This window comes from Pristiophorus japonicus, chromosome 7 (assembly GCF_044704955.1).
Source record: "Pristiophorus japonicus isolate sPriJap1 chromosome 7, sPriJap1.hap1, whole genome shotgun sequence".
Classification (NCBI taxonomy): domain Eukaryota; kingdom Metazoa; phylum Chordata; class Chondrichthyes; family Pristiophoridae; genus Pristiophorus; species Pristiophorus japonicus.
Genome location: NC_091983.1, coordinates 27,688,259 through 27,709,172, shown reverse-complemented (window position 1 = coordinate 27,709,172; position 20,914 = coordinate 27,688,259). Strand labels below are relative to the sequence as shown.

General features: G+C 46.2%; 2 protein-coding genes across 6 annotated transcripts in view; both read right to left on the bottom strand.

The window, feature by feature from the left end:
- Nucleotides 1-20,914, bottom strand: part of dst (dystonin) — a 647,938-nt gene that overhangs the window by 294,883 nt on the left and 332,141 nt on the right. For all 5 annotated transcript variants that reach the window (XM_070884881.1, XM_070884882.1, XM_070884878.1 and 2 more), the window contains 3 exons: nucleotides 8,637-8,789; nucleotides 3,941-4,029; nucleotides 109-244 (listed from right to left, as the gene is read on the bottom strand). In XM_070884881.1, the coding sequence (XP_070740982.1) occupies nucleotides 109-244; nucleotides 3,941-4,029; nucleotides 8,637-8,789 (378 nt within the window). The remainder of the gene's footprint in view (nucleotides 1-108; nucleotides 245-3,940; nucleotides 4,030-8,636; nucleotides 8,790-20,914) is intronic.
- On the bottom strand, nucleotides 17,471-19,584 carry LOC139266976 (plectin-like). Its single transcript, XM_070884616.1, has one exon. The coding sequence runs from the start codon at nucleotides 19,582-19,584 to the stop codon at nucleotides 17,479-17,481; it is 2,106 nt and encodes a 701-aa protein (XP_070740717.1). The 3' UTR covers nucleotides 17,471-17,478.

The following is a 20,914-nucleotide window of genomic DNA, read 5'->3' as shown; positions in this document are numbered from 1 at the left end:
TCACCGGGTTTTGGATAGTTAATGACACGGCATCTCTGTACTCAAACCCTGAGCCCGACTGCAGAAATTCAGCTTAAAACCTCTCCTGAACCCAGGGTTGGTTATTACCTTCTCCACTGCCTCTTCAGCCAGCATGCTCTGGGATTGTTGGAGGTCATCGGAAGACTGCTCACACAACTTATTGTAAGCTTCCTGAAGGGACTCCAGCTGCTTTTCCGTTTGCTGTTTATCTTCTTCCGATATCCTACATTAAAAAAAGGAGAGAAATGAAAACCTTTAAGTTTGCTATTGGCATTTACAATCCATTGGAAGAAAAACTCAGCTCTATCACAAAACTAGACAATAACCAACTTGTCATTAGGGGAATTTAAAATAATAAATGATCATTACAATCCATACTTTTCTCAGATTTATGCCCCTGAAGGTAGGCGGTAGTCAATAAGGGAACATTGCTCACCAGATTGAAGAGAAATTTGCGCAAACACACGCACTGAATAGGTTGGTCTCCAAGTGAGGAAGCTGATACTTGCCCCCTGGCTGATCACGAGTTACCAAGACAACAGACTTTGTGCAAGGTTTAGTTAAAGAATCTGGGTAAGTACCACCCAAAAAAGCCTCTTACCACTAGCCCCCAGTCAGAACCCCACAAACAATGTTACTGGAAGCAGGCTGGAGGCATTGTATTGTATGACGATGAATTGATCTTGATGAGGAAACTGTGCCCAGATGGGCTGAAAATCAAAGTCCACGTAAAGGGCAGTGATTCCCGCACCGACTCTAGTTGGTATCTTTCTTAATTGATAAGTCATCCCAATCTTGCCATGATTCTCACGCAAACCTCCTCAACTATAGTCTCAGCAGCACTTTGGGAGAATGATCGGATGATGGTTAAGCATGAAGATATGACTGTCAGAGTAAGGTTGGCATTAAGTGTCAACAGCTCTAGTGTGCTATATTGAGCGTAATAATAGGAAGTTTGGATTGCAAGTTTATTTCTGCTGTATTAGCTACAAACATGTTCACAGCACCACCACAGCAGCATGGAGAAATCGCCACAATTTCCAGAGTCAGTTCAACTGAAATTAGAGCAACAATTCGGACAAGGCTGAGGTCAACACAGGGAGCAGAGTCAGCTGAGGTTTTTGTTGACTCAACACCCAAAGCTCGACACCAGTAAAGGGAACTACTAGACTTTGGTGTCAGGACTTTTCTGTTCTCCGCTATTGAAGATTCTGCAGACCGCAGGATCTAGGCATCATTTCTCCAACCTTCCATACTGACATTGCACATGATCGGTTGGTGTTTTCTTCAAGTATTTTATACCTGACAGCCTTTGCCGAACATGGATGTGCAGGCTTCAACTGCTCGCCCATGTGACAGATGCACGACGCGAGTAATCTGAGGCAGTGATACAATCTTAAACTTTATGTTTCTGGTACTCTCTCTGTGACAATATTTGAAGCCAGCTGTGCAGAAGTGTGTGGTTCCTGGAAGAAACCCACCTTCTAATGTTGTGCTGGCGTTGGGGGAAAATCTGAACCATGGGCTGTGAACTACAATCTTATATCATGTGCAATAATTACATTTCATCATCCAGGTAATGTTATGTATGTGAGCAAGAGAGACATTATCAGAAACTTTAAAAATGGCTGTACCCCTTTAAGCAACCCTCTGAGTCAGAAGATTGTATGTTTGAGTCCCACTCCAGAGCCTTGAGCACAAAATCTCAGCCGACACTCCAGTGCAGTACTGAGGGAGTGCTGCAGTGTTGGATGGTGCCGTCTTTCGTCAGAGACATTGGGGCTCAAGTTTCGGCCTGAGTTGCTCCTATTTTTTGGAGCAACTAGTTTAGAATGGAGCATCTTCGATTGCAATTCTTGGCATTTAGTTTGCTCCAGTTCTAGTGAGTTAGAATAATTTCATTTTAGAACAGATTTTTTTTTCAAAAGGGGGCGTGTCCAGCCACTTACGCCTATTTTGCAAGTTTAGGCAGCGAAAACTTACTCCTTAGAATGGAGTAAGTGTAGATTTTTGTACGCTCAGAAAAACCTTGCCTACAGTTATAACGTAGGGAACAAAAGATGGGGGGGGGGGGGGAAGGAAAGTTTACAAACATTAAACACTTCACTTTTACAAATAAAGAGCCATCAATAATAAATGATAAATAAATCAATAAATCAACCAAAAAAATTTAAAAATAAAATATTTTAAAAAAGAATCAATCAATAAATAAATAAATATTTCTACTGAGTCCTCCAACAGCGTGTTGGAATGCCCCCCCCCAGTGTGTGTCTCTCTGTCAGTGTCTCTGACAGTGAGGGCTGGGGGGAGGAGGGAGAGGAGGGAGGGAGAGGAGGAGGGAAGAAGAGGGAAGGAGGGAAGAAGAGAGGTGAGGGAGGGAGGGAGAAGAGAGAGGAGGGGGGAGGGAGGGAGAGGAGAGGAGAGGAGAGGGATAGAAGGAGAGGAGGGGTGGGGAAGGAGAGGAGAGGGGGAAGGAGAGAGGGGGGGAAGGAGGGGAGGAAGGAGAGGGAGGGGGAAGGAGAGGGAGGGGGAAGGAGAGGGAGGGGGAAGGAGAGGGAGGGGGAAGGAGAGGGAGGGGGAAGGAGAGGGAGGGGGAAGGAGAGGGAGGGGGAAGGAGAGGGAGGGGAAAGGAGAGGGAGGGGGAAGGAGAGGGAGGGGGAAGGAGAGGGAGGGGGAAGGAGAGGGAGGGGGAAGGAGAGGGAGGGGGAAGGAGAGGGAGGGGGAAGGAGAGGGAGGGGGAAGGAGAGGGAGGGGGAAGGAGAGGGAGGGGGAAGGAGAGGGAGGGGGAAGGAGAGGGAGGGGGAAGGAGAGGGAGGGGGAAGGAGAGGGAGGGGGAAGGAGAGGGAGGGGGAAGGAGAGGGAGGGGTAAGGAGAGGGAGGGGGAAGGAGAGGGAAGGGGAAGGAGAGGGAGGGGGGAAGGAGAGGGAGGGGGAAGGAGGGTGGGGGGGAAGGAGGGAGGGGGGGAAGGAGAGAGGGGGGGGAGGAGAGGGGGGGGGAAGGGGAAGGAGAGAGGAGGGGGGAAGGAGAGGGGGGGGGAAGGAGAGGGGGCGGAGGAGAAGAGGGGGGAAAAGGCTGAACTGGGGGGGGGGCGGTGGTGGGGGAGAGCTGAACGGGAGGGAGATCCAGTCCGATCTTCGCCCGGTGAGCTCATTCGGTCAAGGCTAGGGTCGGGCCTCTCTCACGCAGCCTCGGGGGCGAGGAGCTACTGCACATGCGTGCACACTCTAGCATGCATGTGCAGAGGGCCCGGCACTGTTTTCAGCGTTGCGACCTGTCTCCGCCCCCGACTCCTTGTGTTGCGCCATGCCGAGCATGAAGATGTCCTGAGGAGACTGGAGTATGACAAGGTAGGTTTTCGGCGGCCTTTTTATTCCAGAAAGTCGGCGCACCTTATGGAGATGCGCCGTTTTCCCAGAAGGCGGAAACTTGGGCCTGTTAAACCGAGGCTCCGTCTGCCCTCTCAGGCAGACGCAAAAGAATCCCACAGCATTATTTTGAAGAGCAGAAGAGTTCGCCCCGGTGTCCTAGCCAATATTTATCCCGACACCAACATCACTAAATATCAGATTATCTGGTCATTGTCACATTGCTTGTAGTGCTCAAATTGGCTTCCACATTTCTTAGATTACAACAGTGACTCCACGTCAAAAGTACTTCACTGGCTGCAAGGCGCTTTGGTGCATCCTGAGGTCATGAAAGGCAATATAGAAATGCAAGTCTTCAATTTTATTTCGAGAATGAACATTAAATAACTTTCGGACAGGAGAATGTTTTTAAACTGCCAGACAATATATTTCTGAAAAGGTGCCACAAGTTGTTTAGTCCCACACAGAAGACACATGATTTAAAGCCCCACACATCTGGTTCACCCCACATCTGGTTGAAAGGATCATTCTTGAATATATAAGAATAAACTAACTTGTCACTGTGTTTAGCCAAGAACATCTGTGTCATGTGGACGGCTTCACTAATTTGATCCTTCTTACTCGACAATTCTGCACGGAGCACCTGGAACAAGAAAGACATAACATGAGGAAAATCAAATCATTCAGAAAGTTTCTATTCTTTTCTGAGATTTAAACAGTTCACATGGAAAATACAAATTCCTCAAAGGTACTCGTCAAATGCACATAGGTCGTTCAGGGGTGATGTCAGGAAACATAGAAACATAGAAAATAGGTGTAGGAGTAGGTCATTCGGCCCTTCAAGTCTGCGCCATCATTCAATAAAATCATGGCTGATCATTCACCTCAGTACCCCTTTCCTGCTTTCTCTCCATACCCCTTGATCCCCTTAGCCCTAAGGGCCATATCTAACTCGCTCTTGAATATATCCAATGAACTGGCATCAACAACTCTCTGCGGTCGGGAATTCCACAGGTTAACAACTCTGAATGAAGAAGTTTCTCCTCATCTCAGTCTTAAATGGCTTACCCCTTATCCTTAGACTGTGTCCCCTGGTTCTGGACTTCCCCAACATCGAGAACATTCTTCCCGCATCTAACCTGTCCAGTCCCGTCAGAATTTTATATGTTTCTGAGATCCCCTCTCATCCTTCTAAACTCTAGTGATTACAGGCCCAGTCGATCCAGTCTCTCCTCATATGTCAGTCCTGCCATCCCGGGAATCAGTCTAGTGAACCTTCGATGCATTCCCTCAATAGCAAGAATGTCTTTCCTCAGATTAGGAGACCAAAACTGAAGACAATATTCCAGGTGAGGCCTCACCAAGGCCCTGTACAACTGCAGTAAGACCTCCCTGCTCCTATACTCAAATACCCTAGCTATGAAGGGCAACATATCATTTGCCTTCTTCACCGCCTGTTGTACCTGCATGCCAACCTTCAATGACTGATGTACCACGACATCTAGGTCTCGTTGCACCTCCCCTTTTCCTAATCTGCCGCCATTCAGATAATTTTCTGCCTTCGTGTTTTTGCCCCCAAAGTGGATAACCTCACATTTATCCACATTATACTGCATCTGCCATGCATTTGCCCACTCACCGAACCTGTCCAAGTCAACCTGCAGCCTCTTAACGTCCTCCTCACAGCTCACACCACCCCCCCCCGTTTAGTGTCATCTGCAAACTTGGCGATATTACACTCAATTCCTTCATCCAAATCGTTAATGTATATTGTAAAAAGCACTTCTTCATACAAAGGGTAGTGGAAATCTAGAACACTCTCCCCCAAAAAGTTATTTGAGGCTGGGGGTCAATTGAAAATGTCAAAACCGAGATTGATAGATTTGTGTTAGGCAAGGATGTTGAGGGTTACGGAACCAAGGCAGATAGATGGAGTTCAGATACTGATCAGCCGTGATCTAACTGACTGGCGGAACAGGCTCCAGGGAATTAATGTCCTTCACCTATTCCTATGTTCCTAGATGGGGGAGATGAAGAGAAATTTTTCTCCCAAAGTGATTTGGATATTTTTTGGAACAGGAAGAATTTGCAGGGCTATGGGAAAAGAGCAAATGAGTGGGACTAATTGGACAGCTCATTCAAAAGAACCGGCACAGGCACGATGGGCCAAATGGCCTCCTTCTGTGCTGTATCTCTGTCAGCTGTGGCTCAGTTGGTAACACACTTGCCTCTGGGTCAGAAGCTTGTGGGTTCAAGTCCCACTCCAGAGGCTTGCCCACATAAATCTAGGCTGACACTCCTCTGCAGTGCTGAGGGAGTGCTGCACCATCGGAGGTGGCTTTTGGATGAGACGTTAAACTGAGCCCCCGTCTGCTCTCTCAGGTGGATGTAAAAGATCCCACGGCACTATTTCGAAGAAGAGCAGGGGCGTTATCCACAGTGTCCTGCCCAATATTTATCCCTCAGTCAAAATAACAAAAACAGATTATCTGGTCATCATCACATTGCTGTGTATGGGAGCTTGCTTGTGCGCAAATTGGCTGCCGCGTTTCCCACGTTACAACAGTGACTGCACTCCATAAGTACTTCATTGGATGTAAAGCGCTTTGTGACATCCCGTGGTCATGAAAGGCACTATATAAATGCAAGTCTTTCTCTGATTCTGTAGTATCACCAATCTAAACTGCGAAGTATTACAATCGGCATTACAGAAAGAAGGGGTGGTGGGGGAATTACTCTGCTGGAAAGCACTTAATGAAAATTATCCCCTCCAACACACAAATTCATCAGCGGTGTCGTTTACTAAAGATTTCCTGAGGGATTCACCATGACCAGCATTCAGAAATAAATTTGAGGTCGGTGAAAGTCTTGACAGGAGCTCCATTAGCAAGCATCTTCACTGATTATCCTTTTCCCTCTGGAGCTTTGAACCAACAGTTGGATTTAGCTTTCCGGTCAACAACAAACCCAAATATTGCCTTCTCACCCCAGACCACATACCAGCTGCAACACACTGCCAGACCTCCGCCAAAGCTATTGTGAGCTGGTCACTAGGGATGAAAGATCACCCGAGGACTGCTGGCTTGGCTTTTCCCTCCCCAACACCACCATTGGGAGGGATTTCCTGTGTGTTTGGTGGTGAAGATCAGGAACCCAGTGGGAAAAGAGAGACTGAACTAACATCTGATTACTCTCAAGAAGTTGAATTTTACATAGATTTTTAACAATAATTCCACAAGGGCTTATACCAATAAAATGTCAGCAAGGCAAGGCTGGGAAAGCTGGTCACTTCATATACGCTCAATACCCCACAAAATAGGATGAGAATCAAAGAAACAGCTCGGAAGGAGGCTTTTCGGCCCATCGTGCTTGCTGGCTCTTTGAAAGAGCGGTCCAATTAGTCCCATTTCCCCACCCTTTCCCCTCCTAGTATTTATCCAATTCCAAAGGCGAGATTCAAATCAAAACATGAAGAATCTTGCTCCCGAAATCTACAACTTAATCTTAATTACATTCCAAATGCCACTCAGTTTATTTAACAGGCACATTCAACAGAGAAGACATATATGGAATGCATTTAAGAGGACAGCTGACTTTTCTTCAGAAATGACTCCAATTTATTTATTTTGTTGATCCAGTGGTTTGCCTGGCATGCACAAACACATCCTCATCCTTAAAAAGGTACAACTGTGCTGTCAGCGCGAAAACACTTCCACTCTTCACGGACACTCCAGATAATAATGTAAAAGCAGCAGGAACCCAGAGTCAGGGACTGAGTGGACACTGGAACAAAATGGACCGAGAAGCCTGCTTTTCTCCCCAAAACCACTTGCATTTATATAGTGCCTTTAACGAAGTAATATATCGCAAGGTGCTTCACAGGAGCATAGTCAAATAAAATTTGGCACCGAGCCACATAAGAAAATACTGAACTGGTGACCAAAATTTTCAGAGGGTCTTAAAAGGAGGAGAGGTAGCGAGACAGAGAGGTTTAAGGGATGGAATTCCAGAGTTTCGAGCCTAGGCAGCTGAAGGCACTCCGCCAATGGTGGGGCAGAGGAAGTACGGGATGCACAAGAGGCCAGAATTGGGAGCAAGGCAGAGATCTCGGAGAGTTGTAGGACAGGAGGAAGTTACAAAAATAGGGGGGGGGGGGCATGGAGGGATTTGAACACAAGAATGAGAAATGAGGCGTTGGTTCCTGAAACAGTTCAGGAATTAATACCAATTTATGCTACAAGAGGTTAACCAAACCTAAGCATCTCCAGGGAAAACCATGGACAACTCGACACAGGTTGAGTTTTTTCAGTAACCTGATGTGGCGTCCACACACATTGCCCATGGGACACACCTCACTTACCATACCCAAAAATATTCTGGTGTAGGATGGCAAAGATCCAAGCTTAGGGACCCCCCCCCCCCCCAAAGGGTGTGTTAGGATGCTGCTGGAGGTAACGTTCGTCGGTATAGGGCACTGCTCATCAGGCTGCAACCACTCTTGCCTGCTAGCTGGAGCCAAGTGGAAAGAATCCCAGCCCCAGTGATGGATCGACCCCTCAAATGACCCAGGCACAAGCCACAGCACTGGAGAACTGTCCATCTGCCTCGATTTTAAAATGTGCATTCTTGTGTTCAAATCCCTCCATGGCCTCGCACCTCCCGATCTCTGTAACCTCCTGCAACCCTCCGAGAACTCTGCATTCCTCCGATTTTGGCCTCTTATGCAATAATGAATTTAATCGCTCCACCATTGGTGCCTTCAGCTGTCGAGGCCCTTAACCTCTGGAATTCCCTCCCTAAACTTCTCCTTCTCTCCCTTCAAGATGCTCCTTAAAACCTACCTCTTTGACCAAGCTGTTGGTCACCTGTCCCAGCATCTCCCTACATGGCTCGATGTCACATTTGTGTTTGATTACGCTTCTGTGAAGCGTCTTGGGACATTTTACTACGTTAAAAGATGTTACGTAAATGCAACTTGTTGTTATGCCTGCCGTAAGGTTCATTTCTCCTATTGCCAGTATGCCACCATGGAACCAACTCAACTCGAATCCCCACCCGGCGCCACCCATCCCCTAAGGAAGGTTCAACTTAAAATATTTCAGTCAATTCGTAACCTAAAATGTTTATCTCTTGAAACGTGATACCGCTTACATACTGCAAGGATGGAATGGGACGCCACCCTCCCACGTGCCAGCCCACCAGATCCAACATGTAAAATATCAACGTTGACGTGCGTGTGATTTATGGTACCTGTTTCTCAGAAAGCGATGGCTCCACTCCACCTGGCTCAGCTGCAGGTGATTTGAGTTGTCTCTTAGCTAAACTCTTGCTCTTGTCGGACACCCATCTCAACAATTCACCAACTTTATCGACATGCTCTTGCTTTGCTTCTTCGACCGATTTCTAGCAGAGTTAAAAGACGTATTCAAAACAATCCCATTCGACCTTATGAACCCAATTACTTTCCACAATGTACAAACTGGTAATCAATAAATACCCACCAGAGGAAGTCACATTTCAAAACACCCGTCACCCTCTTTCCACAAATTTAAATTGATTAAGGGCAAATTGGCCGACAAATCGATAATTTGATATATATTCAAATATGAAGGACATTTCCAAGTGAGAAAACCAAAACTGGAACTTTTCCAGATAGACATTCCTACAACCAAGCCAAAGTGCATTAGTAATGATAACGCTTACAAAACTGAGCACAGTATTTTCCACTTGGTGCAACTCTTAGTTTGAACTCTGATGTAAAGGTTACATCCCAAAACACGAAGCTGCTCTTGCAGATGCTGTCTTGCCCACTGTGCACTTCAGACTTTTTGTGCTTCCATTTCCAATTTCTTAACATTTCCCCTTAAAACATGTTCTGTGGTGGATATTGTGTCAATACAAGAGCAAAATTTACACGGCACAGCTGTATGAATATGCAGAGTATATAGTTACCAATTAAAGGGCAATGCACACCAATTGACTTTTCAAGCAGAAGACAAGGAAATATGAGAAGCCAAGTGTTATTTTATTCAGAAACTTTAGTAATTGAATTGCAAACTTTCAAGAGTTTTGTGATTAAACAGTGCTCAAAAATAGACCAGACCATGAGTGATTATCCTTCAAAACTTCATGGAATGCTACAATATCTGGAAAATATCTTCTTCTGAAGCCATTCCTCAAGAGAGTTTGAGAGATTCAATTGAAAACTGTCTACTTAGACATGATAATCGGCCATGCCAATCTCCAGGAACGTTCTCTTTTCCATAAGAAATCTTTATGTGGACTGTGGCAAGTCTACACACACTGGCATTTGCCATATTTGAATTGAAGAATCCAGTTGCTACAGTAGACTCTTTTGTATTTGGAGATGTATAGCTTATGGTCTACTACTGCAAAGCACGTCAGAGAACTGGAGAACCAAACGCTCATCACTCTTATAGAAAGAAGAAAGCAGGACCCGACTGGTGAGTGACAATTATCTGGATATGTGCTCGCCTTCCCAGTACAGATTACTATAAACTGATCCTCGCCTTCTTGTTTAAGATTTTCTGAGCTCCCCACCACCTCCCGCTCCTGCCGAAAGATATTAGCCGGAATGGAAAGGAAAAAAAAAAATCGAGCGAGTTGCCTCATGCAGTGGTTTGTAAACTTTTTTTGATTACAAATGGATTAGTAATCATGGACCCCCTCCCCTCCTCCACCCACCTAATTATACTATATAATACTCTTGATATGAAAGTTCTGCATGTAAAGAGAGTGTTTTAATAATGCGTTTAAGAAAACGGGTATTTACTTAGATATTAGTGAGATGTGTGTGTTACACTATCAACTCACGCAAGGGGCTGTGAAATTGTGACTGATTCCTGGCTGATTCTGCCAACACAGTCAGTTCCTGTCAAATGCATAGCCTATTTTGTCACCATAGTTCCTTAGATATCACGAGTAGACAATGAACAGAGATTTGCACTGAAATATTGCTTTGGCACTATCTTTTATGCTATTTATTAAATATTCCGCCTGCCTTTGCTGGACTCTTAATTACTTCTCCTCAGTAACAAGTTGGCACGTGAATGTAGATGTTGTTGGCAGGAAGAGTGTAAAAGTGCGGGAGGAGAGGGCGATTAACTGGCCACTCCCCGCCTCTTTCTCCAGCCAGGGTGAACAGTTTGTCGGCTTGGAGCAGGTGAAAACTCGACAACCTCATTTTTATTAAAAAGAGATTTGGAGGCGGGCTTGGCTTTTCATGATGAGCCTGTATATCTCCATAATTAACGACCTACTGACAAAATCAAGGAAGACAGCTTCAAAGCTGCACGTACATCTGGGGAACTAAGAATTGCAGAGTCACTGTGCTCAGTCCATTGAATAAGTTGGGACTCGAAACGGAGTTGTCACTACTCGCAATATTTCACGGACGGCCAGGAAAGTCCCGACGGACCCCACAGTTTGAGAACCACTAGTCTAATGGACGGCGGATCCAACATCCCCTGCTTTGTGGCCTTGCCTAGGTCAAAAGTGTCACCCCAGTTGATACCTTGGTGCCGTACAATCCCACAGGTACAGCATACCCTCTGAAGCCCCCATCCCAGCAACCATTCACCATGCACCAGCCTAGGTGGACCGACAGTGGCAGGCTATTTGGCCCGTGAGGCATTAGAGCTGAGCCCAACCCTGCTGCTCACTCAACATCGACACAGAGTGACTTGCAGCAGCGGGCCGCTGGATAGCATTTAGGAGCAGGAACCAGGGCAGCAGATTCCCTCCCTAACTGGGCAACCCATCATATACACCACTACTCAGAACAGCCCGTGGATGGGAGTTCCTGATACAGCTCGGCTATTTGTAGCCAGAGTCAGATGAGGCATGGGTAAGGCCATGAGAGGGGGTTAACCAGATTATATTACAATTTCCACGATAAGAGACCAATACCTGACCAACTCGCAAAGGTTGCTAAAGTTTATGAAATTTACAATTTGTAGAATGATCAAAAATGCACCAGGACATGTATATGATAGAATCATAGAATGATAAAGCAGTGAAGGAGACCATTCAGTTCATCGTACCTGTGCCAGCTCTTTCAAAGAGCTATCCAATTAGTCCCACTTTTCCTACTCTTTCTCCATAGTCTTGCAAAACTTTCCCCTTCAAATATTTATCCAATTCCCTTTTTGAAAGTTATTACTGAAATCTGCTTCCACCGTCCTTTCAGGAAGTATATTCCAGATCAGAACAACTGGCTAAATTATTAAAACTCTCAACAACTATCACCAAGTTCTGCAGTGGTTCAGCCCGTGTCCCTTGTGGCCCGGGGTACTTGTGCATGAAACACAAAAGGATAGTATGCAGATACAGCAAGTGATCAGGAAGGCCAAGGATATCTTGTCCTTTATTGCAAATGGGATGGAGCATAAAAGCAGGGAAGTCTTGCTACAGCTATATAAAGTATTGGTGAGGCCACACCTGGAATACTACATGCAGTTTTGGTTTCCATATTTACGAAAGGATATATTTGCTTTGGAGGCAGTTCAGAGAAGGTTCACGAGATTGATTCCGTGGAAGAGGGGGTTGACTTATGAGGAAAGGTTGAGTAGGTTGGGCCTCTACTCATTGGAATTCAGAAGAATGAGAGGTGATCTTATCGAAACATTATGAGGGGGTTTGACAAGGTGGATGCAGAGAGGATGTTTCCACTGATGGGGGAGACTAGAACTAGAGGGCATGATCTTAGAATAAGGGGCCGCCCATTTAAAACAGAGATGAGGAGAAATTGCTTCACTGAGGGTTGTAAATCTAAATTCGCTGCCAATCAGAACTGTGGAAGCTGGGACGTTGAATAAATTTAAGACAGAAATAGACAGCTTCTTAAACGATAAGGGGATAAGGGGTTATGGGAAGCGGGCAGGGAAGTGGAGCTGAGTCCATGATCAGATCAGCCATGATCTTATTGAATGGCGGAGCAGGCTCGAGGGGCCATATGGCCGACTCCTGTTCCTATTTCTTATGTTCTTATGTCCCAACATATATTCCTCCATGAGCAGAGCATCTCTTTTCATAGAGGGAAAAGTCTGTCCAATTTTAGAAGGCTTTTGGGTGGAGTAAGTGACAAACTATAAAATACTATCCCGTGATCCTTCTGTCGACCTTGCATTTGGATCTCAGTTCAGCTCGAGATGGTTTATTTTCTGGTGGCGAAGCCGACTAACCACTACAAGGGGGAGGGAGAACTTCACTGGGGTCTGCATGAGCCAAATTTTTCCAGAACAAGGTAAGAAGAGCTAAGAAATCATGACACTTGTAAGCCACCTAATTTTAATGGCAAAAACCTGCTGAAATATCCAACACTTTACAGGAGTTTATTTCAGAATCACATTTTCACCAAGCACATGGACAACATGCATTTCTAGTGCGTCCATTCACCAAGAACATTAAATGCACAGGGTCGTGAGCATAGATCAGATAGGCAAGGTGAGTTAGAAGGGCTAAAATGGCCTCATTTTCTGCTTTCATAGGTTCTAATGAGCACAATAATTCATAGAATCTTACATCATTCTTGTGCCAGCTCTTTGGAAGAGCTATCCAATTAGTCCCACTCCCCTGCTCTACTCTCGTACCCCTGCAAATCTTTACCTTTTTAAGTATAGATCCACTTCCCTTTTGAAGGTTACGACTGAATGTGCTTTCACCACCTTTTCAGGGAGTGCATCCCAGACCGTAACAACTCGCTGTGTGAAAATATTTCTCCTCATCGCCCCTCTGGTTCTTTGGTCAATTATCTTAAATCTCTGGCTGCTGGTTACTGACCCTACTTCTAGTGGAAATAGTTTCTCCCGATCTACTTTGTCAAAACCCTTCATAATTTTGAACACTATAGGGCAATGAGGAAATGGGACGATTGTTGTGCTTTTAAGATGTTATAGTATCAGACACTTTGGCTGATAAATTTTACTGACCAGATTTGTATTCTGTGACTCAATTGGGGGGAGCCCAGTTATGTAATTGGTGCTCCAACGTACCACAAAGTGGCAGAAAGCAACCAAGTTGAGGGAATAATCTACTTGACCATCCCTCACCAATCTATCTGGTGCGTCTGTCCATACCGTATTGGTAAAAGTGATCACCGCACAGACCTTGGAGACAAAGTCCCGTCTTCATACAGAGGACACACTACACCATGCTAAATGGGATTCATTAAGATCAGGTCTAGCATCTAGACACAATTCCTAGTTCACATCATTGTCACCATCATGAGATCCTCAGCAGGACCCTTGTTGCTTCTATACAGGCATAGGGGTAGTCACTCAAACTGCTCTCATTCATGTCCTTTTCAGTCAACTAAAAGAATGACAGCAAACAGAATTTAGGACAAAACATGGCCTCAACAGCGAAGGGGGTGTGCCACTGAACTATGTCAGGAAAAGCAGAAAAGGAGGCAACAAAATAGGTTACAACAACTTGTATTTATATAGCGCCTTTAACATAATAAAACGTCCCAAGGTGCTTCACAGGAGTGTTATAAAACAAAACATTTGACACCGAATCACGTAAGAAGAAATTAGGGCAGGTGACCAAAAGCTTGGTTAAAGAGGTAGGTTTTAAGGAGCGTTTTCAAAGGAGAAGAGAGGTAGAGAAGTGGAGAGGTTTAGGCAGGGACTTTCAGAGCTTAGGACCTAGGCAACAGAAGGCACGGGCACCGATGGTTGAGCGATTATAATCAGCGATACTCAAGAGGGCAGAATTAGAGGAGCACAGACATCTCGGGGGCTGGGGGGTGGGGCTGGAGGAAATTACAGAGATAGGGAGGGGTGAGGCCATGGAGGGACTTGAAAACAAGGATGAGAATTTTGAAATCGAGGCGTTGATTAACCAGGAGCCAATGAAGGTCAGTGAGCACAGGGGTGATGGGTGAACTGGACTTGGTGTGAGTTAGGACATGGGCAGCCAAGTTTTGGATGACCAAGTTTATGTAGGGTAGAACGTGGGAGGCCAGCTAGGAGTGTGTTGGAATAGTCATGTCTAGAGGTAACAAAGGCATAGATGAGGGTTTCAGCAGTGGATGAGCTGATGCAGGGGCGGAGACAGGCAGTCTTCGTTATGCCATGGATATGTACTGGAAGCTCATTTCAGGGTCAAATATGACATCAAAGTTGCAACAGTATGTTTCAGCCTCAGACAGGTGCTCGGGAGAGGGATGGCATCAGTATAGCTAGGGAACGCAGTTTGTGGCGTGGACCGAAAACAATGGCTTTGGTCTTCCCAACATTTAATTGGAAAAAATTCCTGCTCACCCAGTACTGGATGTCGGACCAGCAGTCTGACAATTTAGAGACTGTGGAGGGTTCGAGAGAAGTGGTGGTGAGGTGGAGCTGGGTGTCATCAGCGTACATGTGGAAACTGACACTGTGTTTTCAAATGATGTCGCCAAGGGGCAACATGTTGATGAGAAATAGGAGGGGACCAAGGATAGATCCTTGAGGGACACCAGAGATAACAATGCAGGAGTGGGAAGAGAAGCCATTGCAGGTGATTTTCTGGCATTGATTAGATAGATAAAAATGGAAGCAGGCGAGTGCAGTTCCACCCAGCTGGACGATGGTGGAGAGGCTTTGGGAGGAGGATGGAGTGGTCAACTGTCAAAGGTTGCAGACAGGTCGAGAAGGACGGGAGGATAGTTTACCCTTATCACACTCACAAAGGACATTTGTGACTTTGACGAAAGCCGCTTCAGTACTGTGGCAGATGCGGAAACTGGATTGGAGGGATTCAAACATGGAGTTCCAGGAAAGATGGGCACGGATTTGGGAAACGCCATCACGGGCAAGGACTTTGGAGAGGAAACAGAGGTTGGAGATGAGGCGGTAGTTTGCAAGGACGGATGGGTTGATTTTTTGAGGGGTGATTACGGCAGATTTGAAGGAGAGGGGGACAGTACCTGAGGAGAGAGAACCATTAACAATGTCAGCTAACATGGGAGCCAATAAAGAAAGTTGGGTGTTCGGCAGATTGGTGGGGATAGGGTCAAGGGAGCAGGAAGTGGGGCTCATGGACAGGATCAGCATGGAGAGGTCATGAGGGGAGATCAGAGAGAAACTGAAGAGAAGGGAAGAGGTCAGGGCTAGGACAGGGGGGAATCTCAGAGGAACTTTGGCCCGATGGGTTAGGGGAAGGAATGGAAAAGGCAGAGGCAGCTGATTGGATGGTCTCAATCTTAAAGACAAAGAAGTCCATGAGCTCCTCACACTTGTTGTCGGGGGTGAGGGTGAAGGAGGCAGGGGTGTAAGAAGACAGCTAGCAAGAGAGAATAGAGGACGGGGTTTATCTTTGCATTGCAGAAATATTCTGGAATAGTGAGCAGTTTTGACAGATGAGGGCAGGTCCCGATAATACTTTAGGTGGTCCTGCCAGATTTAGCGGTGAATGGCTAAACCAGTTGTCCACCATATCCGTTCAAGTCTGCGCTCCTTGGACTTAAGGGAGCGAAGATGAGGGCCGTACCAGGGGGAACGGCCAAGTTGAGAGAGGGTAACTGCTAATAGGGACTAGGACATCAAATATGGGGGTGAGGGTATGGTTGAGCAGACCGGTAGCTGTAGAAATGTCATGGTGAATGGAGGGCCAAAAACTGGACAGTTGGCATTTTGTAAGTGCATCGGTGGGGGGTTGGGAGAGTTTTTTCCCCCGGGGCGGACACAGAAGGAAGTAGGGTTTGGCCGGGGGGGGGGGGGGGGGGAAGAGGATGTGAGTGGAGAGCAATACGAGGAAGTGGTCAGAGATGGCCTTATCTGCGACTGACACAATGGAAGTAGTGAGATAGCAAGGTCGAGAGGCTGGCCGTGAATATCGGTTGGAACATTTACATGGAGGAAGAGATTAAGGGAAGATAGGAAGGTAGTGAACTCAGAAGAGAAAGAGCTTGATGGATTGAGGTGGAGGTTGAAATCACCGAGAATGAGAAGTCACTCGGTGCAGAGGCGGAGGGAGGAAAGCAGTGAAGATATCTCGGTCATAACATTTTTATGATACTTGAGTGGGTGGTAGAGAATGAGAATTTTAAATGAGGCGCGAGAGGGGTGGAAGGCGGCGAGATGCTCAAAGGAGGATAAAGTGCCGGAGAAACAGGGAGACAGATCAAGGTGTGATATGGTGATGAGAGCTACATCGCCACCATGACGGTCTGGGCGGGACAAGTGGTGAAAGGTAGAGCCAGACAGGGTGGCTTCATTTAAGGGTAATGTGTCGTTGCCACGAAGCCAAGTTTCCGTCAGGGCCATGATGTCAATGCAATCATTCATGATTAGCTCATGGATGGCAAGGGCCTTGTTCGCAAGTGAACTGCTCTCACACTCAGCAACAGTTCAGTTAACCCTAACCCGACCGCAGAGAGTTGTTGATGCCAGTTCGTTAGATATATTCAAGAGGAAGTTAGATATGGCCCTTACAGCTAAAGGGATCAAAGGGTACGGAGAGAAAACAGGAAAGGGGTACTGAGGTGAATGATCAGCCATGATCTTATTGAATGGTGGTGCAGGCTCGAAGGGCTAAATGGCCTATTCCTGCACCTATTTTCTATGTTTCCATGTTTCTAATGAACAGATTGTGTGCTAGGATGATCCATGTTATCAAGGAAGCTTCCAGATCTCAGCTGGAATGGTGATGAGAGCATGACAATTAGTCTCAGAATCCCTCGGCTAGGTAGACTAGGGAAGGAAAATTAAAATAGGCAGAGTAGATGCTGCTGAATTTCATCCAGTGATTTCGTAATGGAGCGCGCGTGTGGTCATCTGGTTAAAACAGGATCAGGCTTAGCTACAACACTCCCAAAGTCAAATAACATTAACACTTATTGACTAGACCGTCTTTTTTAGAATAGCCAATGGGGCAGAGTACTGGAGGATTGCCAAGTGTTTAAGCCTGAGTTACGCCTTGGGGAGGGGCTAAATATATAGAAAAAAATATCGCAGTGAAAATTTTAATGAGCATACAGTCAACGGCTTGGATCTGAAATATTCATAATCTAACTCAGCCAAAGCTTTATACAAGACTGCAATGGTGTATACATAGGCAGCAAAATGATGTGGTAAAGGAGATGGAAGCATTAATTGAGAGCATTTGGCTGTTCAGCTGCCTCCAGGAATCTCAAGCCTGTGTGGCAGTCGAATACAGCTCTGGCCAAAGCCTCCTTGTAGGAGATCTTCTCCTTGGTTGTTGGGCAAACCAGGTTCCTGGTGTGCATCTTCTCATCCCGCAGCCTTTGAGCGGTCTGCTCCTCAATAAGACCCTTTCTCAGAGCATCCTCCAAGGAAATCCTTGCGTTCAAGTGTGGATCCACCAGCCCGCCGGTCAAATACTGCAGCTCCAGGAATCGATGGCCAAGGTCACGGCCCAATAGGTTCCTACGCAGAGCTTCTGCGGTTGATAATGTCGCCCGTGTCCCTGGCTGGAGGAAGCCCCTGTAAGCCTGCTGGGATTTTTGGATGTTGGCGGCAATTTCGGTGTCTATTAAATCTTTCTGCAATGCTTCCGAAATGGAGAATTTCTTCCCGGTTGCTGGATCAGTTATCCCGCCAGTACAAGCCTGTGCTTCAAGCAGTCGGGTGGCTGTCAGCCGTTCCACTAAATTCTGACGCATGGCTTCCAGGACAGAAATCCTCCTGCATCCATTAGGATCCCAAACGCCTGCAATTGGACTATTGGGATCGGGAGCTACAGCGGTCCGGCTCATCAACATGTCAGCGAACTCAGTCACTGTAATACAGCCATCTCGGTATTTATTTAGATCTGTTTGGCTAATGTTACCCTGGGTTAAAGCATCTTCGATGCTGAACTGCCTTCCAGAGTTGCTATCAGTAAGAAAATACTGGGCGAAGCCCTGTGACTCATCAATAGTCTCCCTCCACTGGGACTGCAGCGCTGAAAGTTCAAGGTAGGTCTGTTTTTCAATATAGTACTTCAGAAATGCATCATATAAAGTGATTTCTGATTTTGTGCTGGTATCGACCACTGAAATTGTGTTAACCCTCGCAGGGGAGGGGGTGGAAATCTTTCGTGACCCAAAGGGGAGGAGGAGATAATTCCCTTCTAAATCCACCACACACAGTCTCATCAATTCCGCGTAATGCAGAGCTTGTCCGGTCTTGTTGGGATTCTGAAAGCCTTTCACGTTGCCAAGCACCTTGTAGAGGTTTTGGACAGTGTTGTAACTGAGGAGCCCTTGCTTGCACGCTGTCTCCAGCGGTAATCTAACACTGCGCACTGGGTCAATGATCCCCCCTGTGGCAATCTGAACTTCCAACAGCCGCCCTCCAGTCTGCCTTGCAAGCAGCTTGCTCTCCATGGCTTGGAATACAGACAGGGCCTTACCGTAATGAAAATACCCGGTGACCCCTTTCTCTGCTTGAAGCAGCCTCTCCTTGAACTCTGGGGCAACTATACCTTTCTCGATTGCCTCCTGAACAGAGTACTTTTCATTTGACAGTGTGTTGACAATATAGCCTGTCGCAGCTTGAGCTTCCAGGAACTCGAGGGCGACAGAGGTTCCAATTATCCCTTCTTTCGCGGCCTGATAGAAGGACATTTTCTGTTTGCTGGATTCCAGGTATAGCCCAGCAATCGAGTTAACCTTGTTCAGATACTTGCCAAGGGACTTCTGCACTTGTGAAACGGTCTGGATTCCCTTCGCAAGCTGACCGGCGACATTTCTGTTCAAGAGCTCAGCCTCAACCAGCTCCTGCACCGTCACCTGGTGACGCAGGCCCTGAAATTCCAGCGTTTCAGTTGAAGGAAAGTTTCCATCTTGGGCTTTGCTCAGTATGTTTTGGCTGCTGCTCGTGTGGTATTTGTTGCCGACTTGTGCGGGAAATGTCGCGTTATCGTTCCGGTCAGCAGGCACTGGTGGCTTCTCGCTCGTCTCGGAGTGCAGTTTAACTGATGCGCTGTGCGAGAATACTTCCGTGCTGGAAGAAATGCTCATTCGGCTTAACCTAGCTCCCACAAAATCACCCTCGGGTTTGTACCATTCTCCCTGAGCACTGCGAGACGCGAGAGCATCCTGCACGCTCTCACTTGGTTCAAGGTCTTCCTGAACGGTTTCCAAATGCCTGGAATTATCTTTTAATCTTTCATTGCCAAACGGAACGCTCCCTTTGTCCTGGAAAGTTTTTCCCAATTCGCCATGTGATTTGCTCAGCTCCAGTTTGGCCATCTGTGAAAATTAATAATGTTGATAATGATGAGGATTTGGTTCGCAGCAGAGATGGGCCAGAACCCAGAGCGAGAGAGAGAAAGAAAGAGAGAGAGAGAGAGAGAGAGAGAGAGAGAGAGAGAGTTGCAAAAGAAGCAAATTGACAAAAGCCAAGATCCCTCAAAGATCAGCAGAATGAACTGCTGGAACGGAGGTCTGAAAGATTTAAGACTTGCCGTGTAATTGCTGAAACAATACCACCAGTAACCATGACAGCGAAGCAAATTCTCACACGAGACAGAAGATATTCAAGAGACCAGTTGCTTTAGTGGACCAGAATCATGGTATTTCTACTCCTCCCCTCCCTTTTCCTCCATTACAAAAATCCTTTTATTCCCCCCAGTGGAAGTTTAAAATATTTTGATAATTCTGTATTAAAGTTAAATTATTGCTTTTTAACAGTGTGACAAACTTTGATTCTTCTCAAGCCAAGGTACATAAATAGCCGATTGTTCACACATACCCTCAGTGGCGACGAGCCAATTTTTGGTCAAATTAACTCCAATATTCAAGTAATTACCTCTGCTCAACAAAGCCCCAGGGAGGAGGAGTTTAACTCCTCCCCAGGGCTGAGTGGGAAATGCACTTTATTTCCTGACTAACGGGCTGCACAAATTCTGCAAAATTAGTTCAGTACAAAATGCCATAATTTCCTAATACTATATTTGTTGAAAGCTGATTCAAGCACAGTTAAGGGAAACCAAAACTAGGGGCCATCGCTAAGAAAATAGTCACGATTAAATCCACTAGGGAATTCAGGAGAAACTTCTTTACCCAGAGAGTGGTTAGAATGTGGAACTCAGAATAAGGAGTGATTGAGACGAATAGTATAGATGCATTCAAGGAGAAGCTAGATAAACATGAGAGAGAAAGGAATAGAAGGGTATGCTGTTAGGGTGAGATAGAGAGGTGTGGGAAGAGGCTCATGTGGAACATATTCACTGGCATGGATCGGCTGGGCTGAATGGCCTGTAAATTCTATATAAAATCGGCCACTCTCTTATTAAGCATAACCAATCTGGCAGCCCTGCTTCACTTTTGTTCAATAAATTGCACACATTTGTGTACTCATGTCAGTTGTGTCACATAGAAGCTGAAGGAGATGGCAGAGAGTTTATCAGCGCAGTTGTGCATTTTCTGGGAGCAGAGGGGTTGCTAACAGCAGGGTTCTTGGCCAAAGTGGGGTGGTGGACATGAGATTGGGCCATCACCCATTGCAGAGTTTGGGAGGTATCTGATGTTCTTCCAATTTCCAATGTCAGTTTATTGTCCTTTCTTACGATGGGGGGGG

What these genes read in the sequence shown, in the direction of transcription:
- LOC139266976 (XM_070884616.1), bottom strand. Translation starts at nt 19,584, where the DNA reads ATGGCCAAACTGGAGCTGAGCAAATCACATGGCGAATTGGGAAAAACT.